The following is a 26,883-nucleotide window of genomic DNA, read 5'->3' as shown; positions in this document are numbered from 1 at the left end:
TTGAGTGCATTCCCAGATGCTTTACTGAATCAGGGTTTATATTGCCTCAAAAACTGTCAAAAGTGTTTTAAAAATTATAGGCAAGATTGTAACTGGCAGAGTGGAGAATGGGGGATATTGAGGTGATTTGCTGATCATGACATTGCTTTTGAGCCCATTTGCTCATCTGTGGTCTTCAGGTTTTCTCAGTGTTCTGGGCTAATCTGGAACTAAAGTGCAGCAGTGTGGAATATGATTTCACATTGGGATTGGTTCAGTGCCTGTTCAAAAATAGAAATACTCCTCTCATATACTCAGTATAGTCTTAAATGAACTAATATGAATAGAACAGTTCTAGTCCACTTACATGGGTCAAGCATTAGTGCAAATAAATTATATGTCAGGAGCTGAAGTTACTCACTGCATACAGCACTTTTTCAAAGACCCATCTCTAAATTTGTTGCTATTTCATAAGCATTTTTTTAAGTTCTGAAGAAAATTTTCTTAGTCCACTGGCAACTAACTCTATCTTTTTTGCTGCTGTTGGTTCATAAACATATTTTAAAGAAATCTTAGGCTAAGCTAACCTATTCAACTTGCAGACAAGATTGGTGTTGCTCACTCTCCTCATTTTCTTCTTGATGGAATTTGGTATTTTTTTTAGTATTACTAGAGTCTATTTCCTTGAACATTTTTTGGAGTTGACATGAGCTCCAGTATCATAATTCACCTAACTGTGTGAATTCTGTTGTATATGATCAGTACAAATACAAACCACAGCATAGCTGGATCAGAATTGTCAAGGTTGGAAGAGACCTCCATGATCCTCTAGTCCAACCATCAATGCAGCATCACCATATTCACCTGTAAACAACATCTCCAAGTGCCACCTTCAGATGTTTTGTAAACACTTCTGGAGGTGGTGACTTCACCACCTCCCTGGGCATCTTATTCCAGTGCCTAACCACTCTTGCAGTGAAAAAAAATTTTCTAGTGTCTCTCCTGGTGCAGCTTAAGATGATTTTTCTCTCGTCATTTCACTTGAGACATGGCAGAAGAAACCAAACCCCACCTCACTACAGCCTCCTTTCAGGCTGTTGTAGACAGCTGAGTTGTAGGTCAGCTCTATTACCTGGTGAAAAAAAATCGTTTACTTAGATGGATTCAGTTTGCCCAAGGAGAAAATCTTGAGCAAGATTTTGAGCAAGGGTCTTAAGAAGAGGATTTTTATTCCTTTGTGGAAGATGGTCTTGCATTTTTCTGCATAATTGTGTAAGTTTGCTGTGCATTTCTGTGAGTTTTCCCCTGTGCTGTCCTGTAATTCATTATTAGCAGGATTTCAACAAAATGGAAATAGGAGCAATGTTTCAGTTATAAATTGCCTGTACACTCTACATAGCGTAAAGAATATTCCAGGATGCTTAAGGTAAAAGACACTCTGGAATTTCAGATAACAAAATGACTGTTAATTTTTAATCCATGCCAAATAATATTGCAGGAAGTGAAACATAGTTAATAGTTAGGGTAATAAAGCCCTCCCAAAATATTAAACAAACTGACAGCTTTGAAAAAGTCAGAGATAACTTCTTACAGAGAGGGGAAAAGAGATATTTCTGGTGTCAACTGACATTTTCCTGACAAGTCTGTGTAGGTCACAGTGTACGTTTACTTCTGAGTTAAGTAATTTTCATTTCCTTGCATATTGTGTGCTAGAAAGAGTAAGCAGTATGTGAGGGTGGTGTTTGAATGGCATAGGTGGGATTGCTCCCCGCTGCCTTTAAGGGCTGACCCGTGTCCCCCCAGGGCAGGTGACGCTCAGGGGCCAGGGCCAGGGAGGAAATGGAGCTGTTGGGAAGGGGTGGCACGCATGCACCTGCTTGTCATCTGCTCGGGGCTGCCCGCACCTGCCGACGTGCCTCTGTCACGCCTGAGCAGGAACGTGAGCTGCACGTCTGTTAAGGCTTTCCCTGCAGAAGCAGATGGCTGTGGGTAACTTCAGAGAAGCAAAATGCTTTCCAAAATGAACTGCTTAAAGGTGGATGCATTTATAGTTACAGTTCTTTGGCAGACATACTGGAACTTTTCAAATCACTGTAGTAGAAATGTTCATGTAGAAGATACCAGAGACAGCAAGGCTAACCAAGAACTGATTTGTTCCCTTTCTTTACAAATGTATTCTTGATTGATGTGGTCATTGTCCAGGGGTTAAAAGTCAAGACAGTGTCCAGTCTTATCTGTTGTTTCTTCTATGACTTCTGTCAGATTGTTCAGTTCTTTCTTGTACTTTAGTTCTTGCTTGAAACAGTCATTACCACTAGTCTCAATATTATTTTTTTGCCAGAAGTGTTGTGTAAATGTGAAYTTTTAATACATTAACATTAATACTGATGTTATACATACATTCTCCTCCCCTTCACCTTTGTTTTGGGGTTACTTCATTTGATATTCACAGAGCACTAGCTGACATGTGGTTAAAGAAACATTTTACAAAGAAATGGAGCTATATGAAGAGAAAAGTAATAAAAGTACATTAGAATATCCCTTACCAGCATTATCTTTTAGCATCTCAAGACATCCTCATTTGTTAAGACATTCTAACCCCAGTCTTATATATGGGGAAACAACACACAAGGACAGATAAGTATCTCTAAGTATACCTAAGTATTTCTTCCTATTTAGCAATAGTTTTTCTATATACTCTCTGTGTATAGAAAACACAAACACATCTTGGCAGAAAATGTTTCTGTGCTAGGACTTACATTCTGTAAGTTCCTCAATGAGAGCTTTACTTTTGCATGTAATAAAAGCAGAGCTATGCCAGTGTACTTTTAAAAATCTACCCCTCAACCTGCTCAGTGCTTTTAACTTTCTAGCAAAATTATACAATTATATGTTGTATTTGTACCCTGAGGATTCAACGCAACAGAGGAATAGTTCAGGCTAGGAGCAATGGTAAGAATTATTTTTCAGTTACAGGAGGCTGAAAGTGTAGTGGTGTTCTGCAGGAAGTTTATTTTGGCACAGCACCTTCTGCATTAAAAAAAAGGTACCCTTTGTTTTAAAATGGATGTGGATCAGGTCCTGAGGCTGAAATGTTATCAGCAAAGTGCCTGCAGAGACCAATACTGGCTGAAGGGCTGAGATCCCAAAGTTTGGCTTGTTACAGACCATTCATTTGCTTTAAAACAGCATTCCTCTCTGTGTTCAATACGTCTTTAAAAAATATTCAAGCTGCTCTCACATAAAGTCTTTTCTCTGTTTATTTTTAATTTGCTCTGACATAGTACCAATACAAGAAAATGTAGAATACTACATGTAAGTAGTTTTATTTTCTTYAAAACCTTTATTTGTAGTCAGTTCTTGAACTGCTCAGAAGACCATCTTTATGCTACAGCTATGTGCACTGAACAAGGATTCTCTAATTTCTCTGTATGTATTCGCCTGGACCACAGTAAAGGGTTGGCATTCTTGTGCCAGAAGGCAGCAGCTTTCGAGTTGTGTACAGCAGTTTTCTGTTCCAAAGGGAGTAGGTGTTCTGGAAGTGGATATTCGATATTGCAGCTTAGTCACAAATGAGGTCCTGGTACCTTGAGCATACCTGATCACAGGCTGCAGTTTGTCAGTCCGCTCCACAGGCCATCTAAAATGCTGCTGTGCAACTCATGGCTTGATTTGGCTTGGACCTTGGGATTGTCATGAAATAGAAACAGACAAGTTCTTTTCTTCCTCAGCCTGTGGACTTAACTCCTACTAAATTCCTTAGCCTGAGTTGTTTACTGTGGACCATATCACTTCAAAGGGTGAACCGCAGTATCAACAGTCTTACTATGCAGCTGCTTTGCAGTACAAAGAAACCAAGAAGGGAAAAAAACAACAAAAAAACCCCAAAACCTATATTGTACTGGCAAACAGTATTTGCTCTACTGGAATTCTCTGTGCTAAGTACCTTGGTTTAATGACAGTTTTATTTGAAGAGCTTATGACATTAACAACAGTTGTGATAATGTTTCTGGAAGCTGCAGTGCTTCAGACATGCTAAATTTTGCCTAATCTAATTTTGCTGAAATGCTTTCTATTGGTTTCAGTGGGAAATAAATTAGGCCCTTAAAAAGTATAAACTCAGACATCTTAAGGGAGGGGCTGGTCCTACATTGGGACAATTGAATAAAGCTTGAACTTCTACTCTGAATCTAGGGCGGAAAAGAAGAAAACTAATATTTAAGATTGACTAGTTAAGCCTGGGACAATGGTAGGCAGTGAACTGAGCAGTTGCAGACCTAAGCAGCTGTCATGTGCCAATATAGTCTGAGGCTGTCGAAGGACACACTGCATTAGCAAGGGCAGCCAAGCACACTGCTGAGTAGTTCTATTGAGGGCGGAGTTTTTACTCTTAAAATTTTGTTCCGTGGACCAGTCCTATGATTAAACAGAGGGATAGTGCTGCATTAAGGTGGGAATAAGGACTTTAGATCAGGAGTACAGTCAAGATGAGGCAGCAGCAAATGAAGACCCTCATTTTTGAGAATTGGTAATGGAGCTAGACAGTGTAGAGTAGAATACAGAAATATATAGTGTCAGAAAGTAAACGAGTGGAAAAAGTTTGATGTTTGAAGGCTTACAATGGAAAGTTACTGGGAGAGAAGTGACCTTTTGCATACTTTTAAAATTTTTTCTCTGTCCTCTAACAACATTTGAATGTGTTGGCCAATTTCAGCTGCATTTGACAGAGATGTAGGAGTCTGGGAGAGCAGTATTTACTGCTGGTCGTTTTAAATAGACGGCAGGGGAGATGGGGAAGGCACTCTAAGTTGCCCAATAGGAGGAAACTTTAATGTGACATCATTTTATTAAGGCATCCATGTGAGAGGGAGACATTGCTACAGGCATGGGGAAGAAAATTCTAATAATTAATGAACCACTTCACATGCTAGTGACACAGCACATTTAGAAGCTCATCAGTTCGTGGCACTGATGTACCAGAAGTCTGCTGGTAGTTTGTCACCCATCAGGGAGATGAACTTTATTAGTTACAAGGCAGGTGGAGCTGCTAATACTTTGCCTTCTCATAGTTCCACAACATTTAACTACTGTAGGATAAAAAAAAAGAAAAAAATCAGACCACAAAAATTTTGAGAGTCCCAAACAAATAAAATACATCCTCCTACAAACTAAATTCAATATTATCTATGTGATGGAAAGGTGAGGAGGTTCAAGGATAAGTATGTCACCAAAAACATGAGCAAATATTTAAAACAGTAAATCCAATTCATCTGAATGAATCCATTCACTTTTATAGAAAGGACATGGCTGCTGGCTGGGCTACAATCAGATAGTTAGCCTGATGACTGTTATTCAAAATTGATGTGAACATTCCGTAGATGTCACAAGTATTGTGGACTGTCACTAGCACAGCAATCATTTAGATCAGAGTTGAGCAGTTGTGGCTAAAACAAGAGAAGTAATGTCATTTCAGTTTTTCTGCAGATGTTAATGTGCTGTCCATTGCAGAACTGAATAAATAAGCTGAGAGGACTGAACTTTTTGACTGTAAAATTCATTATCACAGAAATGTCACTTATACTGGAGTTTTTTGTGGATATGATTAAGAGTTCTGATAAAGGTGACTGTTTCTGAAAATTAAACAAGAAATGAGATGTAATCTTTTTGGAACTGAAGGAGATTTTTTTCTGGTTAGCAGTAGTGCTTTTGTATTATTATTTATAGAGTGCTTAATGGTAAAAGCAATTTTTTTTTTATGTTTACCTCAGGGTTTGGCTTAATGTAAATAAGAGTGTTGTTCCATAGAGAGGTATCATTTTACATCAAAATCCTGATAAAACCCAGTAAATAAACTTTCCTGAACACAGAAATACTAAACAATTGGGTTGCTTACTGCTAAATATTTACTTCAAAGTCTTAGAAGTCTTTAAAAACTGGTTTTTCTAGTTTCTGTTGCAGCCAATGCCTTCATAGGATTTCTTTTCAATCCCCATTTTCCTTTGCACACACCTTGTTTAAGCAGGAAGAGCTTAATTTAAGCTGTAATCTTTTATCAGAATAAACCTTAGTCTGTTTTCAAAATATTGGTACTCCTCTCCCCCCTGCGTTTGACAGGTCCCAACAGCTTATTGCTTAGAGCTGACTGATGGCTAGTAAATGTACTGTTTCACCAGCCCACCTCTGCAGGGTGACAGTCCTTAAATTTTACAACATTGCACCAGTTTGCTGTGATGCTTTCCATTGCAGACAATTTAACTTAAGTTGTCATCAGCTGAGCATTCATCCCTCTATATTTAGAACAGCGTACCTTAGTTCTCTCAGACAAAGCTGAGCCTTACTGTTTTAACGACAAGTTCCTGAGATAGAATCTACCTTCTGCCTTTATTGCTCAAGCATAAAGTGCCTATGGTTAAATATTTGATCATTTAAGATACAGGTGACTTCTGGGGAAGTTAATGAAAGAAGTATCAGACTGATGATATACCAACTGAGTTCAAATGAATCTAAAAGGAACTGGTTAAACTAGACAAGTACACAGATTTTGATCACTACCACTTGAATTCCAGCACTTTATTGCATGAGGCAAATTACATTGACTCGTAAGTATTGTTATTGAATTGATTAATTTTAACCAGAAGTGTTACACTTTCCCTTTTATCATGAAAACAGGTGTGTTCTTTTTTGGTGGGTAGGGAAGGGAGGAGTGGGAGCAATGCCCTATGTAATTTTGAAGTTATTTCATTTTAAAGTTATGTCTCAAAATGTTAGCTGCACTCATGTGTTCTGTATTCAATTTCATCACAGGAAGACGGTAACAGATTAGGAAAAAAGTAAACTTTAACTAAGTAACAATTATTAATACAGATTTTTTTTTAAGAAAGAGCATGTCCTGAGTGTTGTTGAAAATCTTATTAAAGGAACTGTTTTTAAAATGAAATGAAGTATTTAGTACATTGAGGTACAGAGGACACATAAAGTGGGATAACTAAAAAATTGCAAAATTACCATCATATCTTTACCTTTCTCCTTGGTTTTCTAGAAATTCAGGTAGTGAGGTGGCTTTGGTGGTGTGTGTAGTTCTAGCTTTCCTTTGTGTCTGCTGACATCTGGCATGTTCAGATATTCGCCCTCACATTTCAGCTGTCATAGAACCTATTTTTCATTTTAGCAGAATTTGAACCCTTTAAATTCAATTAAGTTGAGGGGCAAAGGGTTTTTTTAGTATGCTCCTGGAAATAGTTTGAGCAGCTTTCAAAATGCATAATATAAAGCTTACACCTCTATCAAAAATCCATTGTGAATCCACAAAGACTGAGAGAACTATTTCTTTAAAACATAAAGGTATTTTGATATCCTGATCATTTTTAATATTATTTCATGAGATAAAATTTGATCTGGAAATTTGCATTTCATGTCCAAGATCCATGTATTTTCTCTCCCTGAGAGTTAAAACTATTCAGCAGGATCTGCAGTCTCTCGTTCTACATTTGTGAAGTGCTCCTGAGAGCAAACACATTCCACCCTGCAAAGCCTCTTTCTGTTGTCAATGTGTGCACATGCACAGAGATTGGCCTGAACTTGGTGACACAAGATAAGTCTGTGGTGACAGATCTAGCAAAAAGATTTCTCAATTATTAGGCAAAACTTTTATACATAGTGTTGTGGATGCTGTAGCATTTCTATTGCTCATATCAAGTAGCTTACCCAGTTCAGATTAGGCCTCTGGTATCAGTAACATCTGCTGCAATGGTGCTAAAGGACTGTGAACTTTTGAGTTCTCAGTCTTCAGTTAATGCTGACAAATAGGAAAAGTAAACTTTTTCTCCAAATGCTAGGGAGGGTGGAGAGCTGCCATTGGTAGGCAAGGCACAGCGGCAGGGGCACAGCAGAGGCAGCTGGTGCAGGAGGAGAAGTTCTCACACTTTCCCTGTCTCTGTCACATAAATGTCATCAGCTGGTTGTAGGAGTAGCAGCAGCGAGATAACAGGTCTGTATCTCACATGGTTCACTGGGGTCCTGAGTTTATAGAAATAGTAAAAAGAACAGGCACAATTTCTGAAAGGAAGTAATCTCTAGAGTGTAATGCCCTGCAAGACAAGACTTCTTTTCTTTTGGAATTTTCCACTTCTCATCATGCATCTTAACATTGCAGACATCAAGCAGTTGTGAGCATTCCCATGGCAAGGCTACTCTGTGGTTTGCCATGTGCACAGCCCGATTGTTATAGACTCACTGTGCTTTCATTTTCTTTGGTTTTCATTGCCTGACTTGGAAAATAGAAACTACCCTTCAGTGAATGTATTTCCTGTCCTATTAAAATAAAGAAATCACTGTTGATAGCTCTTGCCTTCATCTGGCTTGTACTAATTTCCATCAAAACACCAAGCTTTACCTAATATCCATCATACACAAGCACACCCCCCCCCCCCCATTTTAAACCCTCCAAAGCCTGTCACCAGCAACATTATTTTATCTTTTTGATCAATATATCAGCTCGATTATAATTTAAAAAAATACAGCTGGGGTGGTAAATGATGTGGACACACATCCTTCACAGGTCTTAAGATTTTTTCTGGTGATCAGAAACAAGCTAGTAAATGCAATGTAAGAATATTTCAGCTGCAACATGGTAAGGTGCTGTGTGCACTCTTGCAGTTTACTTTAGTACAAATAATAGTGGTTCATTAAAGCCACATTCCTCTTTCAAGTACCCTTCAGCATTGTTAAATTGTTTTCAGATCTCTACTTTCCTTGCCAGAGCAAGAGAGGTATGAGTGTGCATGTAGTTACTAGTCTCAGCTGGCAAAATGATAGCTTACATCTGGAGGCAATAACTTCCTGAAACTCCATGACCTGATCTCCTACTGAAAATACTTCTGTTTTTAAAGGGAGGATAGAAGAGAGTCTCCCGTACTCAAATGTGAAGTATCATGATCAGAAAAAGATGGACCTTTCATTTTCTAAATGACTGCTCAAATTCTAGTGGGAGGTGTCCCTGTCCATGGCAGGAGGCTTGAAACTAGATGATCTTTTAAGGTCCCTTTCAACCCAAACCATTCTATGAATCTGTGAAATTAGTTTGTGTTGCATGCATTAGTCTGGATGTCAAGTGGTTGTCTCCAGTAGTCTATGCTGGATGAATTTCAACTACTGTCATATTGGGTCAGTGCCCTGGTGGCCAGCTTGATGCCTTTCCAGGAATCACTAGAGACAGAAGAATTTCTTCCCAGAGGGCTCTGGACCTCCCTGCCTGGCAACATTTGCCTGCATTTTCATATCTGGGTTCTCTTTTGCTTTTGTGCAGTACAGAAAACAGCCCATGGAGGTACACCTCATATCTTCAAGTCATCTTAACAGAACCCCACTGACCCTTGTCTGTGGTTAGGGGGACATCACAAAAGTCCGCTTTACCTAGTCAAATTACACAACAGAATTCAGCTCGTTGCATAATAGTGCAGAAAACCTAAGTCCTACTCCAGGTTCTGGCTCTGTTCTCCAAATGATTAGTAATTTTCATTTTTGGAAGAAGTCTTACAGCTCTTTATTTCTAGCAAATGTTTCCTGACTTTGTTATGAGGACCTTAGGGAAGAAAAAATCCTATTCAGTAGTACTACATTTCATGGGTTTCACTACTTGTCATTTTTTTTAAAAAATAAGGTGCTGATGTTGTGTGTCCATATCTTTTAAGCCTTTTGGAGATCTTTCAAGGTGTAAGACACAGTAATAATGGGCCAGCCCTTTCCATTGCATTTCAGACAAAACAGTTCACAGCTCTTCAGGAGCTAGGGCTAAGACAATTTGAGTCACTTTTTGCCCTTTCTGTTCTGGAGTGTTTTGGATACTATTCCGTTTCTGGTATAATTCATACTGTCAGGGTACAACAGCTACCATGGATTACAGTATTGATGGCCACACTGTTATGAATCTCTCCTGATCCTAACAAACTGCTTGGGTACAGACTGTGAAAAAGGCACTGCCCACTGAGGAGCTTTGTATTGTTTAAACAACACTTAAAATCACAGTTTTTCCCATATTGGATTCAAGGTTTTTATATTTTGCTATGCTCTGCCACAATAGGATGTTAAATTCACCCATTGAGTTTATTTTGGCTGTGAGTTTTAATTGTCTTGTTGAGTTTCTCATTTTGCATTTTGTAAATGTTATCACACCATTTCTTCTGGAGACATCCAGGTTGAAGGGAAATAATTTGACTTTCAAGTTACAGTCAAAGGATATTTTTTAAAGTAAAAACTTGGATACAATAAACTTTGTTCTGTCAAATCCTGTAATTTAAATGATTTTTAAATGCTGTAACATTTCTGGGGTAAGCAAACTCTGGAAGTTCTGTGGATCATTGTACACATCAATTTATACTCCCAGTTCATGTTTTATATTCCACTAAAAGAACTTTYTTTTTCCTGCAGATCTGCTAATGCTTGAAAAATACTATGGAGAATAGCAATTTATTTTGTCTTTCCATTTTCATTTGGAATGTATGTGTCTTAAAAACTTGAGTGAGATGCTGTATTTCTTAAACTTCACTACTTTCACTTTATTGAATAAAATTAGATAGAGAACCCTCAGACAAATTCTACTGTGCAGTAGAGAGCTATCATTGTCACAACTTTGGGACAGTTTATAATTTCCTCTGCTGTTTGCATGTTTATCTGTGATGGGAAGATTGCTCATATTTCCTGATTGGTGAGGCCTTCCTTCGTGTGTGTGTGTTTGCAGCTTGCACAGGTAGACCCCAGGGCTGTCCATCTGGGCGCTGTCCTTATTCGTGGCCTTACGACTTTGCTCATGGCTAACAGTGCCTGTGGCTTTCCAATCAAAATGGATGATCTGATGCCTTGGGCAGTGTTTGATGGAAAACTTTTTCAAGAAAAATACCAGCAGTCGCACCGAGGTTGCTCCATGGAAGAACTTTTGGAAGGCAATGTAAGTAATCACATCCCCTCAGACAGTTCTTTGTAAAAACATACCTGTCCATTTTGTTTGTTGTTTTAATGCTCATGTTTACACTGTGCCCCTTTCTTTTTTTCTTCTCTTACTTATTCCTTCTTATTCTCTCCACAAAAAAAATTAAAAAGTAGAAATACTGAGACTATGAAGGAAGCTGTAATTTTACTTTTATTTTTGTTCCCACTGCCCAGAAAATAATATAAGAAAAATCGTTGTAATTTTCAATGAATGAAAACACCCATAATGGGCTTCTAGTACTGAGATATTAATGAGATCTTCTTCCCATAAGACTTCAGGAAACATATTAAGAACACCTTTAAAAAAACATACTGAGTAACCCTAATTTTTAAAATGTTTGGGACTGATATTTTAAAGTCATTAAGGAACCCAAATTTTGAGATGAAGGTTTGGTAAATTCAGGGAGGAACTGTAAATCAGAAGAAGGTATGCATCCAGGTATGTGTTTTAGAATCTCACCAGGTACTTTCCTGTAGTTCCAAGTACGTATTTAGTTCTCAGCCTCACTTTGTCTTACAAATCTGGGTATTTATAAGATTTGCATGCTATGTTACCAAAAGATCAGTATGACTTCAAATATGTCTGGGCAGGGAGGGACCAGAATCCTGCTGAGTGCAGTGCAATGGAGTGGCATCGTGTCCAGGTTCAGAGGCAGGATCTGCTAGGCTTGCAAGGATGCAAGACTTCCTTGATACTCTGGTGATGCCTCAAACTAGACCTGCCTCATGCCCCACCAGCACAGAATATGAGGAGAGATGCTTGGGCAGATCTGTACCCATCTGTGAAGGTAGCTCTAGACATCTTCAATTTATGTGTCACTTTTCAATGTGGAACTGAAAAGCCTGTATCATTTAATTACTTTTGAAAATAGGACCTTTGAAATGTTTTTACCTGCTACTGAATATATCCTTTGAGGTTAAAGCGAAGCAATTACAGAGAAAGAAGGTTTCCGTTTTGATTTATTTTAATCGCACGCATCCAATCTTGTGCCAGTTGTTTTGTAACTGGTTTTCTTTTGTGCTTTTGTGTCCAGTTACATACCATGCCAGTCTGGAGTGAGGAGCACAACTCTTGTGGGTGGGTGGGATGAACATGTTTTTAACATGAAGGAGGAGAATGATCCTGTCCACATGTGTTCAATCATATGATTAAGACTATAACCTCTATCCAAATCCTGTGGTTCCTCTTAATTGGTCTGTTCATTTCAGTAGATTTTGGATTAGGCCAATGGTTCATCCAGGAATTTCATGCGGGACTTTTGCAAAACAGTAGAGGATTTAAAGAATAAATGAGAAACTGTAAAAGTATCGGGATCTGTGACACTGATACTTGTTTTCCATTTGGGTAGAATTCAGGTTAGTGGATAACTTTGACAATACATATTTAAATCTGTATAAAATTTGTATTAATTGATATAGATATTTTTAAATGTGTTATGTAGTATGTTTTAGATAACATTTGAAAATCTTGGTGTGTTAATGTTAGAGTTCTATTTTATCCTGTTTTATAACGAAGATGAAGAGAGATCTTGCTTTCTTAGAACAGAGTTAGAAATATGCTTGGTCAACTGAAATATCTAGGTTAGGGTTTTAAAAGCCGGATGCTCTATTTTAAACAAACCCCAGATAAACTGTTCTGTTGTGAGGAAAAATACTCTAGCTATGTGAACTTTTAGAGTAGTTTAAATACATTTTTATTTTTTAGGTACAATTTTATGGTACATATATGGCAGAGATATGTACCCAGACTAATAAAGTAGCTTTCCAGCTTATCASCTGAGGCAAGAATCTGTTCTGGGGAGAATTGCCAAGAGATGCCAGTTAGCTGGGAACACTGGCAAGGCAACAAGTATATGTGATTGTTTTTTCCTATTATTATAAGTTCAACTTTAATAAATAAAAATGGTACTTAGTTCCTGGCAGAGCTTAACCTGCTGGAAGCCAAGATCCTTCAGCACTTGTTTGTTAACAATCTAACCTTGAGCATCATAAATCTGATCTGGTGACAGTGACAGCATTGTATTCAAAACAAAGTTATTCTACATGGAATGTTTTGTTATGGAAAAGAAAAATTATAGGAAAAGCACTTTTGTTGCTCAATGCTTGTCTCCTAACTCCTTATTACCCCTTCTCTGTTATCTGGACATTTGCATTACTTCAGGGACTTGAAGCAATCTCAGAATCAGTGTTGTTTTGAATATAATAAGCTTAAATGCAGTTAATAAGTTTCTGAAATATTACAGTGGAAATGCAATCCTGTTAAATATTTACATGTGTATCAGAAATTTTAAACATTTTAGAGTTTCCTTTCTACAAAAAGAAAATGTATGCCTTAAATACAGTTGATATTTTTGTGGACAAGTTTTTGTGTAGCTCAGTTCTTTGTAGGCTAGCAGCTGTTAAAGATAAAAAATGTGTATCTTCTGATAAGAGTAAAAATAGAGCCATCTTGTTTTTTAAAGACAATATGCTATGCTCATATTATGCTAGTTCTCTGTTTTGCAAAACTGTAATCATATTAGTTTGTGCACACAGAAAATTGGCTATAATAGTCTCATAAAGAAGTGAGGCAATGATATTAGCCTTTATTAGCCTTTTTATTGTGCTTCTTACTAATGACTATGTTCATGATCAATTTTTTTAAATTAAAACGAAATTACATAATAGGGTCAGCATAAATAATGTTTTGTTCTTTTCTGATCTTTCTTTTCATCCAACCCCCATAAACACATTCTGAATTTATTTCTCAAGAATAAATTGAAAGGTTTTTCCCATTAGAGGGTATTCTTCATAGGCTGGACCCAGTTTGTGTGTTTAAAAACAAGTAAAATCTGTGGGTTTTATTTAAGGCTCTATTAAGAAGTTTATTAACTCAAAAATGTATTGGGAAAGTTCTTAGTGGGTTCAGGGAGACAGACTCTACCTCTGATTTAAGAAACCTCTTCACTTACTGTAGTCTTACTACCTATTAGATTTTTTACCTTATCTTGTCACCTTCTCATCTTCCTGCTCCTAAAAAAGGAATTGTCATTCTCTAAAAATCAGTTCAATTTTATGAAAATCACAAATTATGCTATTGTTCTAAAATCTCAATTTTCCTAATTCTCTTCATGGTGTACTAAATCCCACATGCCCAGTACAAATTAGGAAGAAAAGAAACACATTCCAAGATTTGTCACTTTTCCAAAGCTCTCAGAAATCAGAGAAAGTTAAGGATATATCACATCTCTCAGTCCTTAAATAGCTTCAGCTTCTCTTTTTGACAGTAGAATTTTTCATCACACCACAAGGTAAACACTTTTATTTAATTTCCCTATTTCTTTCTAGACAGTTATGTTTTATTAGTCTGGAGTTGGGGCAGATGTATTGCTTTTGTGTTAAGTTTTGTTTCTAATGGATGGGAATAAGAGACTGATTTTAACTGCTCTATTTTCCACTTTTAATGTTAAATGTTCCAACTCTATTTCCTGTAAAAGCGTGAACCAGATCTACCACCTTCATGTATGCACAAGTGCGGCTAAGACAAGTTTTACAGTTGTTGTGTATGTGCTTAATATGTGCTACACCTGAAGAAAGAAGAGTGGAGCTGTCTTTAATTTTTAAATGTGTTGTCTGCAGATGTCTTTGTATACACCCTTCCAGAATCTGAAGTCTTTCATTTGCAAGGTTTGCACGGCAAAGAACAGAACGATACAGAGCAGACCAAGAGGAAATGGATTTAATGCAGGTTGGCATTGTGTTGGCCTTTCTCAATAAAGTTAATATATTGATGAGCTAAATTATCCTTCAACAGCAGCAGCAATTGCACAGGCAGCCCATCAAATTTTAAGTTCTTTCTCCAGGAAGCTGATGAAGAGAGCTAAGAAAATACTTCCCCTTTTAGCAATTTATGTGAATTTGATTAACCAAGTTTACATAGAATAATATTTCCATCTAGTTATATAGCTAGTGAGATATATGCAGTAAGTATCATTCATTAACAGAGACATCACTATTTATTCAGTGACTAAAGTTACTTTCATAGAAGGAATTAAATGACTCAGAGCTTTTTCTTTCATTTGCTCAAGGGAGCTGTTTTAACATCGATAGTTGATGGTCTGAATGAGACACTGAAGATTGGACTCGCTGACATATTTCAAAATAGAAGAGAGCTTTTGGGTACTTTGAAGAAGTGTTCTTTTTGTTTTAAGATCTTGCTTTTTTCCCCTGACTTTATGGCTCAGTTTGCTAAAGATATTTTTTTTCCCTTCCTGATCTGCCTGAGTTTCAGGGTGAAAAACATCTAAAAGGCTTTTAATATCAATCACAGATCAGCCTGAATGTTGAGGCTTTTGAGACTTTGAAACTATTCACACCAAATCTCAGTGTTTATGCTCATATCATATTTATAATTTGCTTAATATCTGATCAATTATATCTGTGAGGATAAAAGTTACCCCTTCAGAATTCCTTGAGCAAATTAGAACAGAGAGAATGATTTTCTGCTTGTTGAGTACTTTGCACTATGTAGCAGCAGTACTTCTGATATGGCTCTACAACTTGCTCATGCTGGACACTGAAAATTGAGGATATCTGTTGGTGATTTATAATACCAGACCTTCGTAGCATCTGCTTTTCTTTGAGAGCTATATTTAACCATTTTAATTATGATTTGTGATTCCAATTTGGACAGAGATTTCTGTTTGTTTTAATGACTGCAGTCTCCAAATCTGTGTCATAAAATTTTGATTTGATTTCTAAGTACGCTTGTTAACAGCTTGTAATCATGATGTGCATAGATGGAAATGAGGACAAGAACCATGCTTGTTAGGCTGACTCTTGTTTGGAATGATCATAATTGTATATGAGTATTTTGGCACAAAACTAAGAAATATTGTTTCCTGGAAAAGAGTACACTATCTCTCTTTTTCTTCATTTAATCTTACATACTATCAGAGTTGCTTAGTGAATACTGTTTTTCAGGAAGAGAACAAAGAGATTTTAATCCCAGGTTCCATCAACCGCACAGAAGTCATTTTGTTTTTCCATATCATACCCAGATGAGGGGGTTCTCACAGAGACATCCTCAATCACAAGGTAAAAAATGTGTACATGTTTGTGGGTTTGGAATTGTCCCTATCAGCAGTATAACATCAATCTCTGTGTCTATATGCTATTCGTGTTTACGTGTGCAGTAACGTGTGGCCTACAGCAGCCAGCAACAAAACTTGCATAGTTATATGGCTGTCTACTGCCACTTGCAAAAACTAACTGCAGGGTGAGGTGGAGTGTAGAATTGTAATCTGTACTCATATTTACTCAGAATGTTCTGGGAAAAAAAGCTTTCAGTTGGTATTTGCAATTTTCATGCTTGATTGCAGCTGAACTGTGTTTAAAATTGTAATAGTTCTAAAACTAATTGGCACAGCTGCACAGAAATGTGTCTGTAGTCTTTAGCTGCAGATCTTTGTTCATACTTCAGCAAAACACTCAAGCATGTGAATAAAGTTAAACTCATTCTTAAGTGGTTTTCTAGATCAGGATCTCCGCTTCCAGGTCACTGCCTGAGTGATACAAATGCAAGTTCTGCCTTGCCTTGGCATTAATCTTAAGTCATTCACCAGTCTCACTTCTTGAAAAGAACAGACATTTCATTGAAACACCACTGAGGATAACACTGTTGCTAACATAGTTTGGTTTTACTTCCCATTACTGTGAGTTGGAGCACATACAAGTAGGTTAGGGAAAATAAGCAAAAGGAAGAGAAGTGTCTAAGAAACATTCTTTTATTAAGTCTGCAGAGCCAGAATTTCTTTTAGGTTTCTAGGTGAGGTTTGCAAAAAAGATTGATGATATGATTAGAGAAGATAAATAATAAATAGATACAATAAAGTCTTTAATGTGTTTCAGCTGCCACTTGAATGCCTGAGAATAAGATAATACTATGTGATTCACAAATAATATTCTTCGATCCTGTGTGTAAAATATAAGGCTGAAATATAGAGTATGTATGCTGACCATAAGCAAAACCAAAATTGGTCATTGTTACCAGTTCTTGACCACCTCAAGAAACCTCGTAGTCAGATCATCTCTGAGCAGCTTCAGAGATCTTATGTCTAGGTGTATTCCACAAAGTACGTTCTACAGTAACTGTGCTGCTGTGTTATAAATGTCTTTCAGTAGCATTATTTAAACATCTTGGCTTCTTCTACACTAAGCCTATTTCTTAACCTCAGGACACTCTTAAAACAAGATCCCATAACTGCAATTAAATTGCCTGTGTTGTAAGTAAAACAAGTTTATTGGAAAAAATACTTCTGTCCTTATAAAAGAGTCTTGCAATGTTTTTGAGATCTTTTTAAACTGATCTGCCAACATGACTCATTCTGACAAGATTCTTTTCCTGAGTTTGCTAACTTAGGATTATTAGCACAGGTATTTGGGTTGCTTCTCTATGTAGCTGTTGTCTCTGTTCTATGTGTGTCTCACCAAAGAGAGAGAGAAATAAAGAACAAAAAAGTAGGCATTTTGTGTTCATGGTAGCTTATGTGATAAAACTTCCTAATAATATTACTGATACCTGTGTATCCCATCCTTCATGATACCTTGTTATGGTTCCTGCTGTTGCATATTATGTATAAACTATTTGATTAAATGCAGTAAAAAATAATGGAACAGTAACCATGGTACCCATATCTTCTGTATCAGGAGTGTACATAATGATTAGACAGGCTTTGCTCTCACTTATCAGTTAATGTTTAAGAATTCCATGACAATGTCTCAACTTCACCAGTGGAGGAAAGTTCTGTTATTTCTCTGAGAGACTGCTTTGAATCCTCTCAGGCAGAACAAGAACTGGACTTAGGCATCCTTCATTGTATGGCCAAGAGTAACCACTGAGCTGCTGTAAAAAGCAGCTCATCCTGTAGCTGTATTTTGAGAGTAGGGACTTCAGCTGTGGAGTTTTTTATGGGAGGGTTGGGATTTTTTTTTTGTTTGATTTTATTCATTTAACTTCTCTCTGTAAGTTTCTTGGGTGTGTATTACAAATGGATAGGCGTACATCCATGTAACCCAGAGCAGGACATCTAAGCCTCACAGGAAGGTAGATTTTCCATCAACACTTCTTGTTTGATAATTTATGGATTTTAAGTTTGTGGCTGCAACACACTTCATTCATTAGAAATTAAGACCATTGTTTTACCATTATATTTATATCATATTTACATCATACATTGTTTTACATCACAATGTTAACTCATTCTATAAGAACCTAAAAATAAACTGAGCATTAAGAACTGTGGAAATCACTTTTAATAATCCATTTTTTCATGGAATGTAATTGCACCGAAAGAGTACACTCGCTTCGGTCTTAGCACACTGTAAAACACATAACTGCTGATAATACAAGCAGCCTCTCATTTGCAAGATACTCAGTCAAGGCTTCCACACTGGTGTTTTGTTCAAGCTTGTTTCTGATTAATAGGATTTTGGCAGAATTGTAATGCAGATGGGACTTCAGTGCTGAAAAATATATTTAATTTACAGCATGAGTACTGCTTTGCTAATAGGACTCTGTCACTAAAGCAGTATTGTGCACAGGCACGCTTAAACCAGTATGAAAATATTTGTAAATTTAGCTTGTATCTGGTTCTAAACAGCATGTTTTCCTTTCCAGAATTCACAGTTGCATGTACCAGCCCACAGTTATGATTCACTATCCCAACCGATTAATTGGACTAGGTTTAAAAGTTACAGTCATCTAAGAGTTTTAAGAAGAGTGGACTTTATCTTCCAACATCTCAGAATACTAGCCGTAATCATACACCACCTGGATGGGGACATCTTATTTTTTAAGATACATATAAATGTAACTTTTCTTGCAGGCTATCTTAATAAGCTCTTGTTTTCCTGCTTTAATGTTCATTGAATGTATTTAATTCCTCTCTTACTTCAGGTGGAGTATCAGGACATCCAGACCGGAGGAGATACCACCTTCCTCCTCAGTAAAGAATTCATATCCATAAGTGGCAAACTGAGATGGTGAAATAGTTACCACTGGGATCATTTTTGTTTATGAAAACCTGTTTTTATTAACTTTGCTGAGTAACAGAACCATGTGACTGTGGAAGAAATCACACAAAGCTGAGGCTGTTCAGCTTGATAGTCACTTATCGTGTTAAGTCTAAGCTTGTTATGAGACCAGAATCACTAAAACTGAAGTTGCAGGTAGCTGAGGCACAGTAGCATCCCAGTCTACCTACATTGTTTTGTGCATTTGAACATGGAAAAGCTGAACTGTTTTTTATAACATTGTGATCTATTCCTGAGTGTGAATTTAAGACATAAACTATAATTTTTGCATATGTTTAATAGTTGTTTATATTACAAGACTTTCCTCACCATGACTAATGTGTCATGTCTATGCTGTATTGTGGTTTGTGTCTTGATTGTGGATCATGTCTGTATCTGAAGGGTTATACCATTGTTACTGAAACCCTGAAAACTTTGAAACCTCACTACACTGATGTAAGCATCATCTGCCAGTGAAACAAAATTACCTTCTTGTAAATTGTAACACTTTCTTACAAGGGACAAAAATTGCTTTTACATTTGGTACCTTTAGCTAAACAACTTTTTATTTCTTTTTCAACTGAGAAATAATCTGTCATGCTCTGCTTCTATAATGAATAAGACATGTGAGCACTCAGTATTTCTTTTCAGTCCAGAATTCTAATTTAAACACCTACCTTCAAAATGATTTCTTAAAAATGGTTATGTTTCACTTTGTAATTCAATTTCAGTGATATATGTATTTGTTTAGTTCTAAAATCAATGTGATTCTCAAGAGAGGAGTCAGGCTCTTCTCCACAGTGCCAAGCAATAGGATAAGAGGCAATGGGCAGAAACTGATGCACAGGAGATTCCACCTGGATACGAGGAAAAACTTCTTCACTGTGCAGATGACTGAGCACTGGAACAGATTATCTGGAGAGGTTGTGGAGTCTCCCTCACTGGAGATATTCAAGAACAATCTGTATAGTATTCCTGTGCCAAGTGCTTGAGCAAGGAACTTGGACCAGACAACCCCCTGTGGTCCCTTCCAACCTGACCCATTCTGTGATTATTCAGTTAATGTTGATTCTTAGGCCTTGTGCAGGTAATTCCTTTGAGTCATCTGTCAGTGGGACGTTGTTCCTGTTCACTATCCATGTTAAGTCAAAGTGAATAGCATTGTCAGACATACAGAAATCCATACTAAATTTCCTCCCATGTATTCTTCTGTTTGTAACCCAATAAATATATTCTTTCATACTCTGTATATAGCAACAATCCAATGAAATAAATAAGAAATCAGGATTTGTAGTTTTGTTAAAAGTTTGAACATTTTTACACAACACCATGCCTTGAATTGCATTTCAGGCATCCTGTTATGTTAGGGATATTCCTGCTTTCTTTTTTGATTGATTTGTCATGGACTGTAACTGTACTATAATTTTTTCTTTTATTATCATTTTTATCCCTGCCCTCCAAACCTTTTGAAATAATGTGGTCTGAATTTTATGGAAAGTTCACTTTTTTATGGAAAGTTTCAGAGATCTCGTGATGTATAATAGTGTATTTTAAAAGAATGTGATTGTGTGCCAGAATTCGTTGGTAATTCCTGCTTCAGACTTTGATATGAGAAAATATTTCTGTTGTCCTCAATAAACAAAATTAAATACAGTTGGAGTGGGAGTTTTGCTGTGCTAGCTGTGGTATGAATTGTTGACTATTGAAGAACTGATATGTTTCTGTGAGGTTGTTTCGCTTCCTAATCTTAGACCATAAGCAGAAGCTGCTTATTATTATTTCCAGCCAAAAGATTTTTTCTTCCCACCAGGAATAGTAGAAGGAAAGCAGAAGCATGAAGTTGAAACATAGAGGTGCTACTTTCCTGTTTCACTGAACTTTGAATTGTTCACAGTACCAGAAAGCTTACGGATTCTAGAAGGAAATCATGCAGGAGAACATGACCATAAAGATTCTAGTTTAACAGGGTTTCCTTAATATGTGGACTACAGGGATATTTTGAATGGTTACAGGACAGATGAGAAACAGACGTGGATTTGAAGTGAAGGAATATATGTCTGTGAAGAGAAGCATTCTTGTTCAGCTGTACTGCTTAGTCTTCTCTAGCTTGTGCCCTGTGTAGCTGCTTTCATCAAATATTCACTGAAACTGTCAATTGATTGAACAGCTTTATGTGATCCCCTTCTGGAAGGGGATTCAAAGAACATTCTGTAACATCAATAACTTGGTCAGCAGTGACTCAGCAGAAACTGGTGTGGTCATTGTAAGAGTGACTGACAGGAGCACAGCTATCAACTTTCCCCTTTATGTATCCTTCGTCTTTCATTACTTTGCTCATTTGTGACACCATCCCACTGGGAATCTGAATCTGGAGTGCAGAAAACACTGAAACAATGAGTTAATCTTAGGATGCTGTGGACTGCATACCTCTTTTATAAGAGAAGGAACTACCATTTTAATTGGTCTGCTACCTTAGCAAGCACAAGGAAACAGCAGTGCTAAAGCTCTAAGAGCTTTTTGTACCATGCTGTCTGAGAAAAATTATAAGGGTACTCCAACATATGGTGTTACTTTGCAAAAGTGGTTTTTATTTAAATGTTGGGGAGGAAGATCAAAAGTTTACATGTTCATATTTAAACACTGGCTTCCCATTGACAGCTAAACTGAGACAGACTAGTATATGCTCTTTCACTAGGAAGTTTGATGGGATATTCCTCTGTGTGCACAGCCTTTTTCTTAGAGAGTATCTTTTTGGTTATATGGAAACAGGGTCAGTGCAGTAAATGATGAGAAATCTTGGAGTGTTTATGCCACATGGGCATATCATGCTTGAGAGTGTAGAAATGCCCAGAGGTTTTTTGAGTCTGGCGGGGCTGCCTCCTGGGTACACACTAATGGCCTGGTCAGCTCCTCGTGTCGGTCATTCAGAATGGTTGAAGTTGCTCAGGACAGTGCCCAGTGGTGGAGAGTGTACGAGCACCAGCATTTCCTGGTGTCCCTGGTGCAGAGGTGACATCCTGAAGGCACTTCCAGCTCCCCTCCTGGTCCTTAAAGGGTTTGATTACCTGCAGCTGGGTGACCTTGGATGCAGCAGGTCTGGGAGGAGGAGCAGTGTGAGAGAGCTGCGGGAAATCTCATAGGAGTCTCATGAGGCCTTTGACTCGTGAGCTGTATTTGAGCCCAGGTCCTCGCCCTTGGTGCTTGCCTGATCTGCTTTGCAGGAATTCAGTCCTGTGCCCAGCCTGACTGGTTCTGCCTTTGCCTTGATGATTTGACTTCCTAATTTGACATGGATGCCCCTCGCAGATTTGCCCAGTGATCACAGGATCGTTGTGTGAGCCTGGTTCCGCCATCAGACCTGCTCTGATGTTCTCCAGATGGTTCTGGCACTGCCCTACTCTGGTCACTGCCCTACATTGCCCCTCTCCTGCTGGTTTGCCTGCCTTGTGAAGCAGGCTCCTCTTGCTGCTCCATGACAGCTTTAAAACCCCGCTGACAGCACAGGGGGTCAGGGAGTTTGGCAGAAACTACCACAGTCACTGTTTGGTGTCAAAACAATAGATGTGGCCTGTGGGCTTGAAAAACTGAAAATGGCTACAAACCAGCCAAGTGACCTTATGTATCCCTACAGAATTAGGACCTTGCTTTCATTGCTTTCCTTGACCTTGCAGCTGACACCCAGACCTTCCTAACCCAGAGCCAGGCTAATTGGCTAACTGTGTTTCAACAGTACCCACCACAAATGGGAAGCTGGTTCACAATATGGAAGCTCATTTAAAGAGTTAAAGAGTGTGTTCTTGGAACTGCTACTCACAGAACTTTCTGGCTTGTATTGCTTTTGGGGCCGAGGTCAGATCAGGCATAAAGTTTAGCCTACAGATTTTACCCAGAAGTGTGGCATTGAGACAGCGCATGATGAGTTGCAGAGTTGTCTGTAAAAGACCAGAGCAGCTGGCAGGGTATTCTGTCTGAGTGCTCAGCAGCCTAAATTTATTTTATCTTACCAAAAAATTAGTGTATAATATTTACTTTTGCTTGTGCCAGCTGGGAAGATACATATTTAGTGTTTTAAAACTTCTTGATCTTACAGTCTGGAAAATTTGTTCAGATAAGGAATCAAAACCAGTTACTGACCTTGATCATTGCCCAGATAGCAGCTATGGTAGTGCACAGTTTAAAACTTGCTAATGCACCTGAAATCAGAGTGCAGGCATGACATCAGCTGTAGCCATTCAAACTGCTGTCTCCCTTATCTCCATGAACTAGAAATACAAATATACAGCGCAAAGCCTGGCAGAGTTCAGTAAGAGTTTGGGCAATGCTCTCAGGCCCATGGTGTGACTCTTGGGGATGGTGCTGTGCAGGGCCAGGAGCTGGACTCAATGATCCAGCTCAAGACACCCTGTGGTTCTGTGTGTGAATCACACCCTGGATTCTGGGAAATAGGGAGGTAGGCATCTCTTTGGGGCCAAAGAACTGCTCTGAGTGCAGAATTTCAGTCACACAGTGTTGTATTCTGCACTGGGTGTTCATATTTTATATCAAAATTGCATCTTGCCAATAAGGATCACCAAAAGACTCTCCTCTCCTCATTGATGATATTTGTGACTACTGCTTCCCATTCCCATTCCCATCTCTGCTTCCCAGAGATGAAGGACTTGATTGGGTGATCAGATACAATCACAAACCTGAAAGTTACACAGGCTAGGGAAGCAAAGACACAACAGAATGCAAGGGATGGGTGCATACAACATTTAATATTTTGAGGCTTTTTTGTCTTTGTGTTGGTTCTTATTTTCCCAGAGTTATTCATTAGATCACTTATTGAATGAACTTCTACTAGCAGTGGTCACATAGATCAGGGATATATTAATTATACATATAGTTAATCTAGGCATGGTTTGTTTAATATGAAATACATAGTTATTTGAAGTGTATTAAGGTTCTCTTTTTAGTGCCAGAAGACACAAGAAATACTAGGCACAGAAACCAATCCTGCATGTAATCTCGCTGAAAATAATTGATAACCATATGCTTTTTAATAGAAAATAGTGCCCCYGTCTCAAAAATTAGGTATCCAAGTCTGCAGCTCGTCTTTGGACTCATATTAAAGAGAAAACTGTACTGTTAGAGCTGTTTTGATATCACATGTGTTTTTTAAATATGCTTTTGGTGGCTTAAAAATTCAGTATTCAGTGGAAGCAATCATAGTTTTTAGAAAAGTGATGAGAAACTTGCATGAATTTTATTGCATTTGAAAAATTTAGGTCAAAGTAACCATTCAGGAGTTACCTTTATCACATCCAGCTTATTTTAGGCAAGAGGTTGTTTTTTAATAGCAGAAGACCCACAGGCTCTGTATTTGCTTCCTTATAATACTTTAATTTTCATTTGTGATCATGATGCAGCTCATCTAAAAGGGATATAAGTTTATAATGTACTGCCTTTTGATAATCATCTTTGCCCCCTAGTTTAATTACCCATCAGGTCGGTCCTTCAGTCCTTCTGATCCACATTCTGCTGGAGGGTTTTCAATTTCAGTGATGTTTATGGAGGTCTGAGGCGTGCTGGTGACAAAGCTGGACCTGTTTTTAGATAATATGAATATGAAAGATCACCACATTTAAACGGGGTGATAAGGCTGCTCCCAAATCTTCACCGCCTTTGAGCAAATTGCAATACTTCTCTCTTCAACAAAGCCTTCCTTTTATTTCTACTCCACCTTCCCTATGCAGAGAGGGCATTTCACAAAGGAGCAAATGGGAGAGTTTCAAACAAATTCACTAGGAAGGACATTGCATTTCCAAACAAAAGAGGGAGAGCAGCTGCACAATTGATGTACAGTAGCAAAGAGCACTTAGAAGGTGGCCAGTGCATCTAGACCCAAACTTCTAGGTTTTAAAAACAAATCAGAAACCTTGGGCTTACTGGGTTAAATCTGCATTAATGCAGATTTGTTTGTGTTTTTTATTGACTGTCTGCATATCTAGGCTCATTTTGTAACTGTGAGATGCCACTGCAGGTTTAGGCATTGATTGCGGTTTATGCTTTAAATAAAGATTAGATTTTGAATGATTTCCTGGAGTTTTTGAATAAAAGAAATAATAACCTGCAAATTCAGCCTTTGGGAAGGGAATTTGTTTACTTCTTTTTGTTGCTGGTTACTATATTAATTCTTGGCAACAAATAGTGCTGTAAGAAACTTTTGCTCCAAGAAAGTTAAAAAGTAGCATCAAAGAAAAAATATTAAGTGCTAACAGGAGCCAGTTTGCATATCATAACACTTCCTTGTTGGGAGTAGGAAAGAAATCCCAAATTTGTCACTGTGCATTTGTTTACACTAATGTGTTACTGCTTAATTCTTCCACCATCCCTCTCCCTCATAAACACTCCATCTGCCTGTAGAAAGAATCCAACTTTGCAAGGCTGATAGTTTATTATTTTAGAAATTAGGAATGGAGGGGGGAGAGAAGAGGGCAAAAAGAAATAAAGATAAATAAAGCTTTTCTTCTCTCCTTATGATCCAGGAGTGATTCAGGGGGTTGTCAACTGCTCTGTGTAATGCTCACTAGGGGCTACAGCTGGTGCCAGCTTGCAGCATTTAGATTTTGAAAGGATGAGTGTCCAGCCTGCTGGAGAATAAGATGCTTCTCTGTGTGCTGGATATGGTCTATCCTTCAAGGACAATTAGTTTCAGTCTCAAAACAGTTGTACTTTTAGGTATGTGAGGGTAGCGTGTGTAATTTCTGTAAGAGATTCTGTAGTATTTTTCTCACATACAAAAAGTTTTATTGTTCTTCATATGACTTCAGTTAAATCCCTAAAGGGTCAGAGGGAGGGATGTTCTGTTGGTTTTAAGTTGGGTCTACCAGAAGAAAAGAACTTTACAGAAGAAAATTAAGTGGATGGGAGGCCAGAGTTGCTTGAAAAACTAGAAACCAAAGGCTATGCTATGTCTTAGATGGCTTGTGCAACTTATTTCAGATGAACTGCATCCTTTTAGATGTGTTAAGATGACAGAGCTGGGAAATTAGCCCAGGCTTTCTGACTTCTGGTAGTTTCCCTGACTGCTGGACTATGAGCTGGCATGACAGATTGCATCCAGCACAGTAGGCTGCAGAAAGTTGTTAATGGAAAATAGACTGCTTTGATGTTCACTTCTGGTGGGCTGATCCTCTGGTTTAAAGCCTAAACATCTATTGTCCCCAGTAGGAGTTTTCTTTATGAAAAACTTTCACAAAATCTGTAATTTCCATTTTGTTTTCTGAGGCTGTGGTTTGCTCTGTTTCTACATTCAGTAGCCAGCAAGTATTTTCAAGAGTGATTTATAATTTTCAGGTCTCTACATTCAGAAGCCACAGACGTGGTCTTATTTCTCAGAATAAGCTAAGCATCTGTCCTTTTCTGCAAAACCAGATGTTTCTAAAGGATTTCCATCAGAACACCAGAAACGAAGGCACCTAAACACGCTGCCTACTTTGCTGAAAAACCGGGCTAAGCACTGCAGAGATGCACCTTAGAAAACAGGCTCAGTTAGAATTAAATTGGGGGGGAGGGTGAGTAGAGTAAGAGCAAATACAGTAACAACCTATGATTAGAAATCTTAACAATGGCAGTGAGTTCTGTTTAATTTCTAACTGCTTAAAAGCAGGCTTGGGGAAATGCTCGGCTTAGAAGTGTCATGGAAAGTGCAGCTGGTCCGTAGTCTTTATCTTGAAAAGCAAAGGATCTTTCCCATTTTGCAGTAACACTGCCATTTACTGGGCCATACCACTAGCAATTTGTGACAATGGGAGGGAAAAAAAGCTGCCATTTGACCTAGAATGCAGTTTTCAACTAATTAATAAAGTGACCATTAGTGCCCGAGGG

The 26,883-nt window shown here is 38.0% G+C and overlaps 1 protein-coding gene across 4 annotated transcripts in view; it reads left to right on the top strand.

Annotated features, from left to right (window-relative positions):
• Nucleotides 1-20,689, top strand: part of FAM120B (family with sequence similarity 120B) — a 48,063-nt gene extending 27,374 nt beyond the window's left edge. For 2 of the 4 annotated variants that reach the window (XM_057373619.1, XM_057373618.1), the window contains 4 exons: nt 10,715-10,921; nt 14,581-14,689; nt 15,925-16,038; nt 18,899-20,689. In XM_057373619.1, the coding sequence (XP_057229602.1) occupies nt 10,715-10,921; nt 14,581-14,689; nt 15,925-16,038; nt 18,899-18,951 (483 nt within the window). In that variant the 3' untranslated portion in view covers nt 18,952-20,689. Of the gene's footprint in view, nt 1-10,714; nt 10,922-12,171; nt 13,484-14,580; nt 14,690-15,924; nt 16,039-18,898 lie in introns of those variants that run through there. The other 2 variants (XM_057373620.1, XM_057373621.1) reach the window with 2 other exon arrangements.
• The last annotated feature ends 6,194 nt before the right edge of the window (nt 20,690-26,883 follow it).

This window comes from Malurus melanocephalus, unplaced genomic scaffold, assembly GCF_030028575.1.
Source record: "Malurus melanocephalus ecotype Western Australia unplaced genomic scaffold, MMel_1.1 scaffold_203, whole genome shotgun sequence".
Classification (NCBI taxonomy): domain Eukaryota; kingdom Metazoa; phylum Chordata; class Aves; order Passeriformes; family Maluridae; genus Malurus; species Malurus melanocephalus.
Note: the sequence above shows the minus strand (reverse complement) of the source record. Positions and strands in the feature narration are given on the sequence as shown.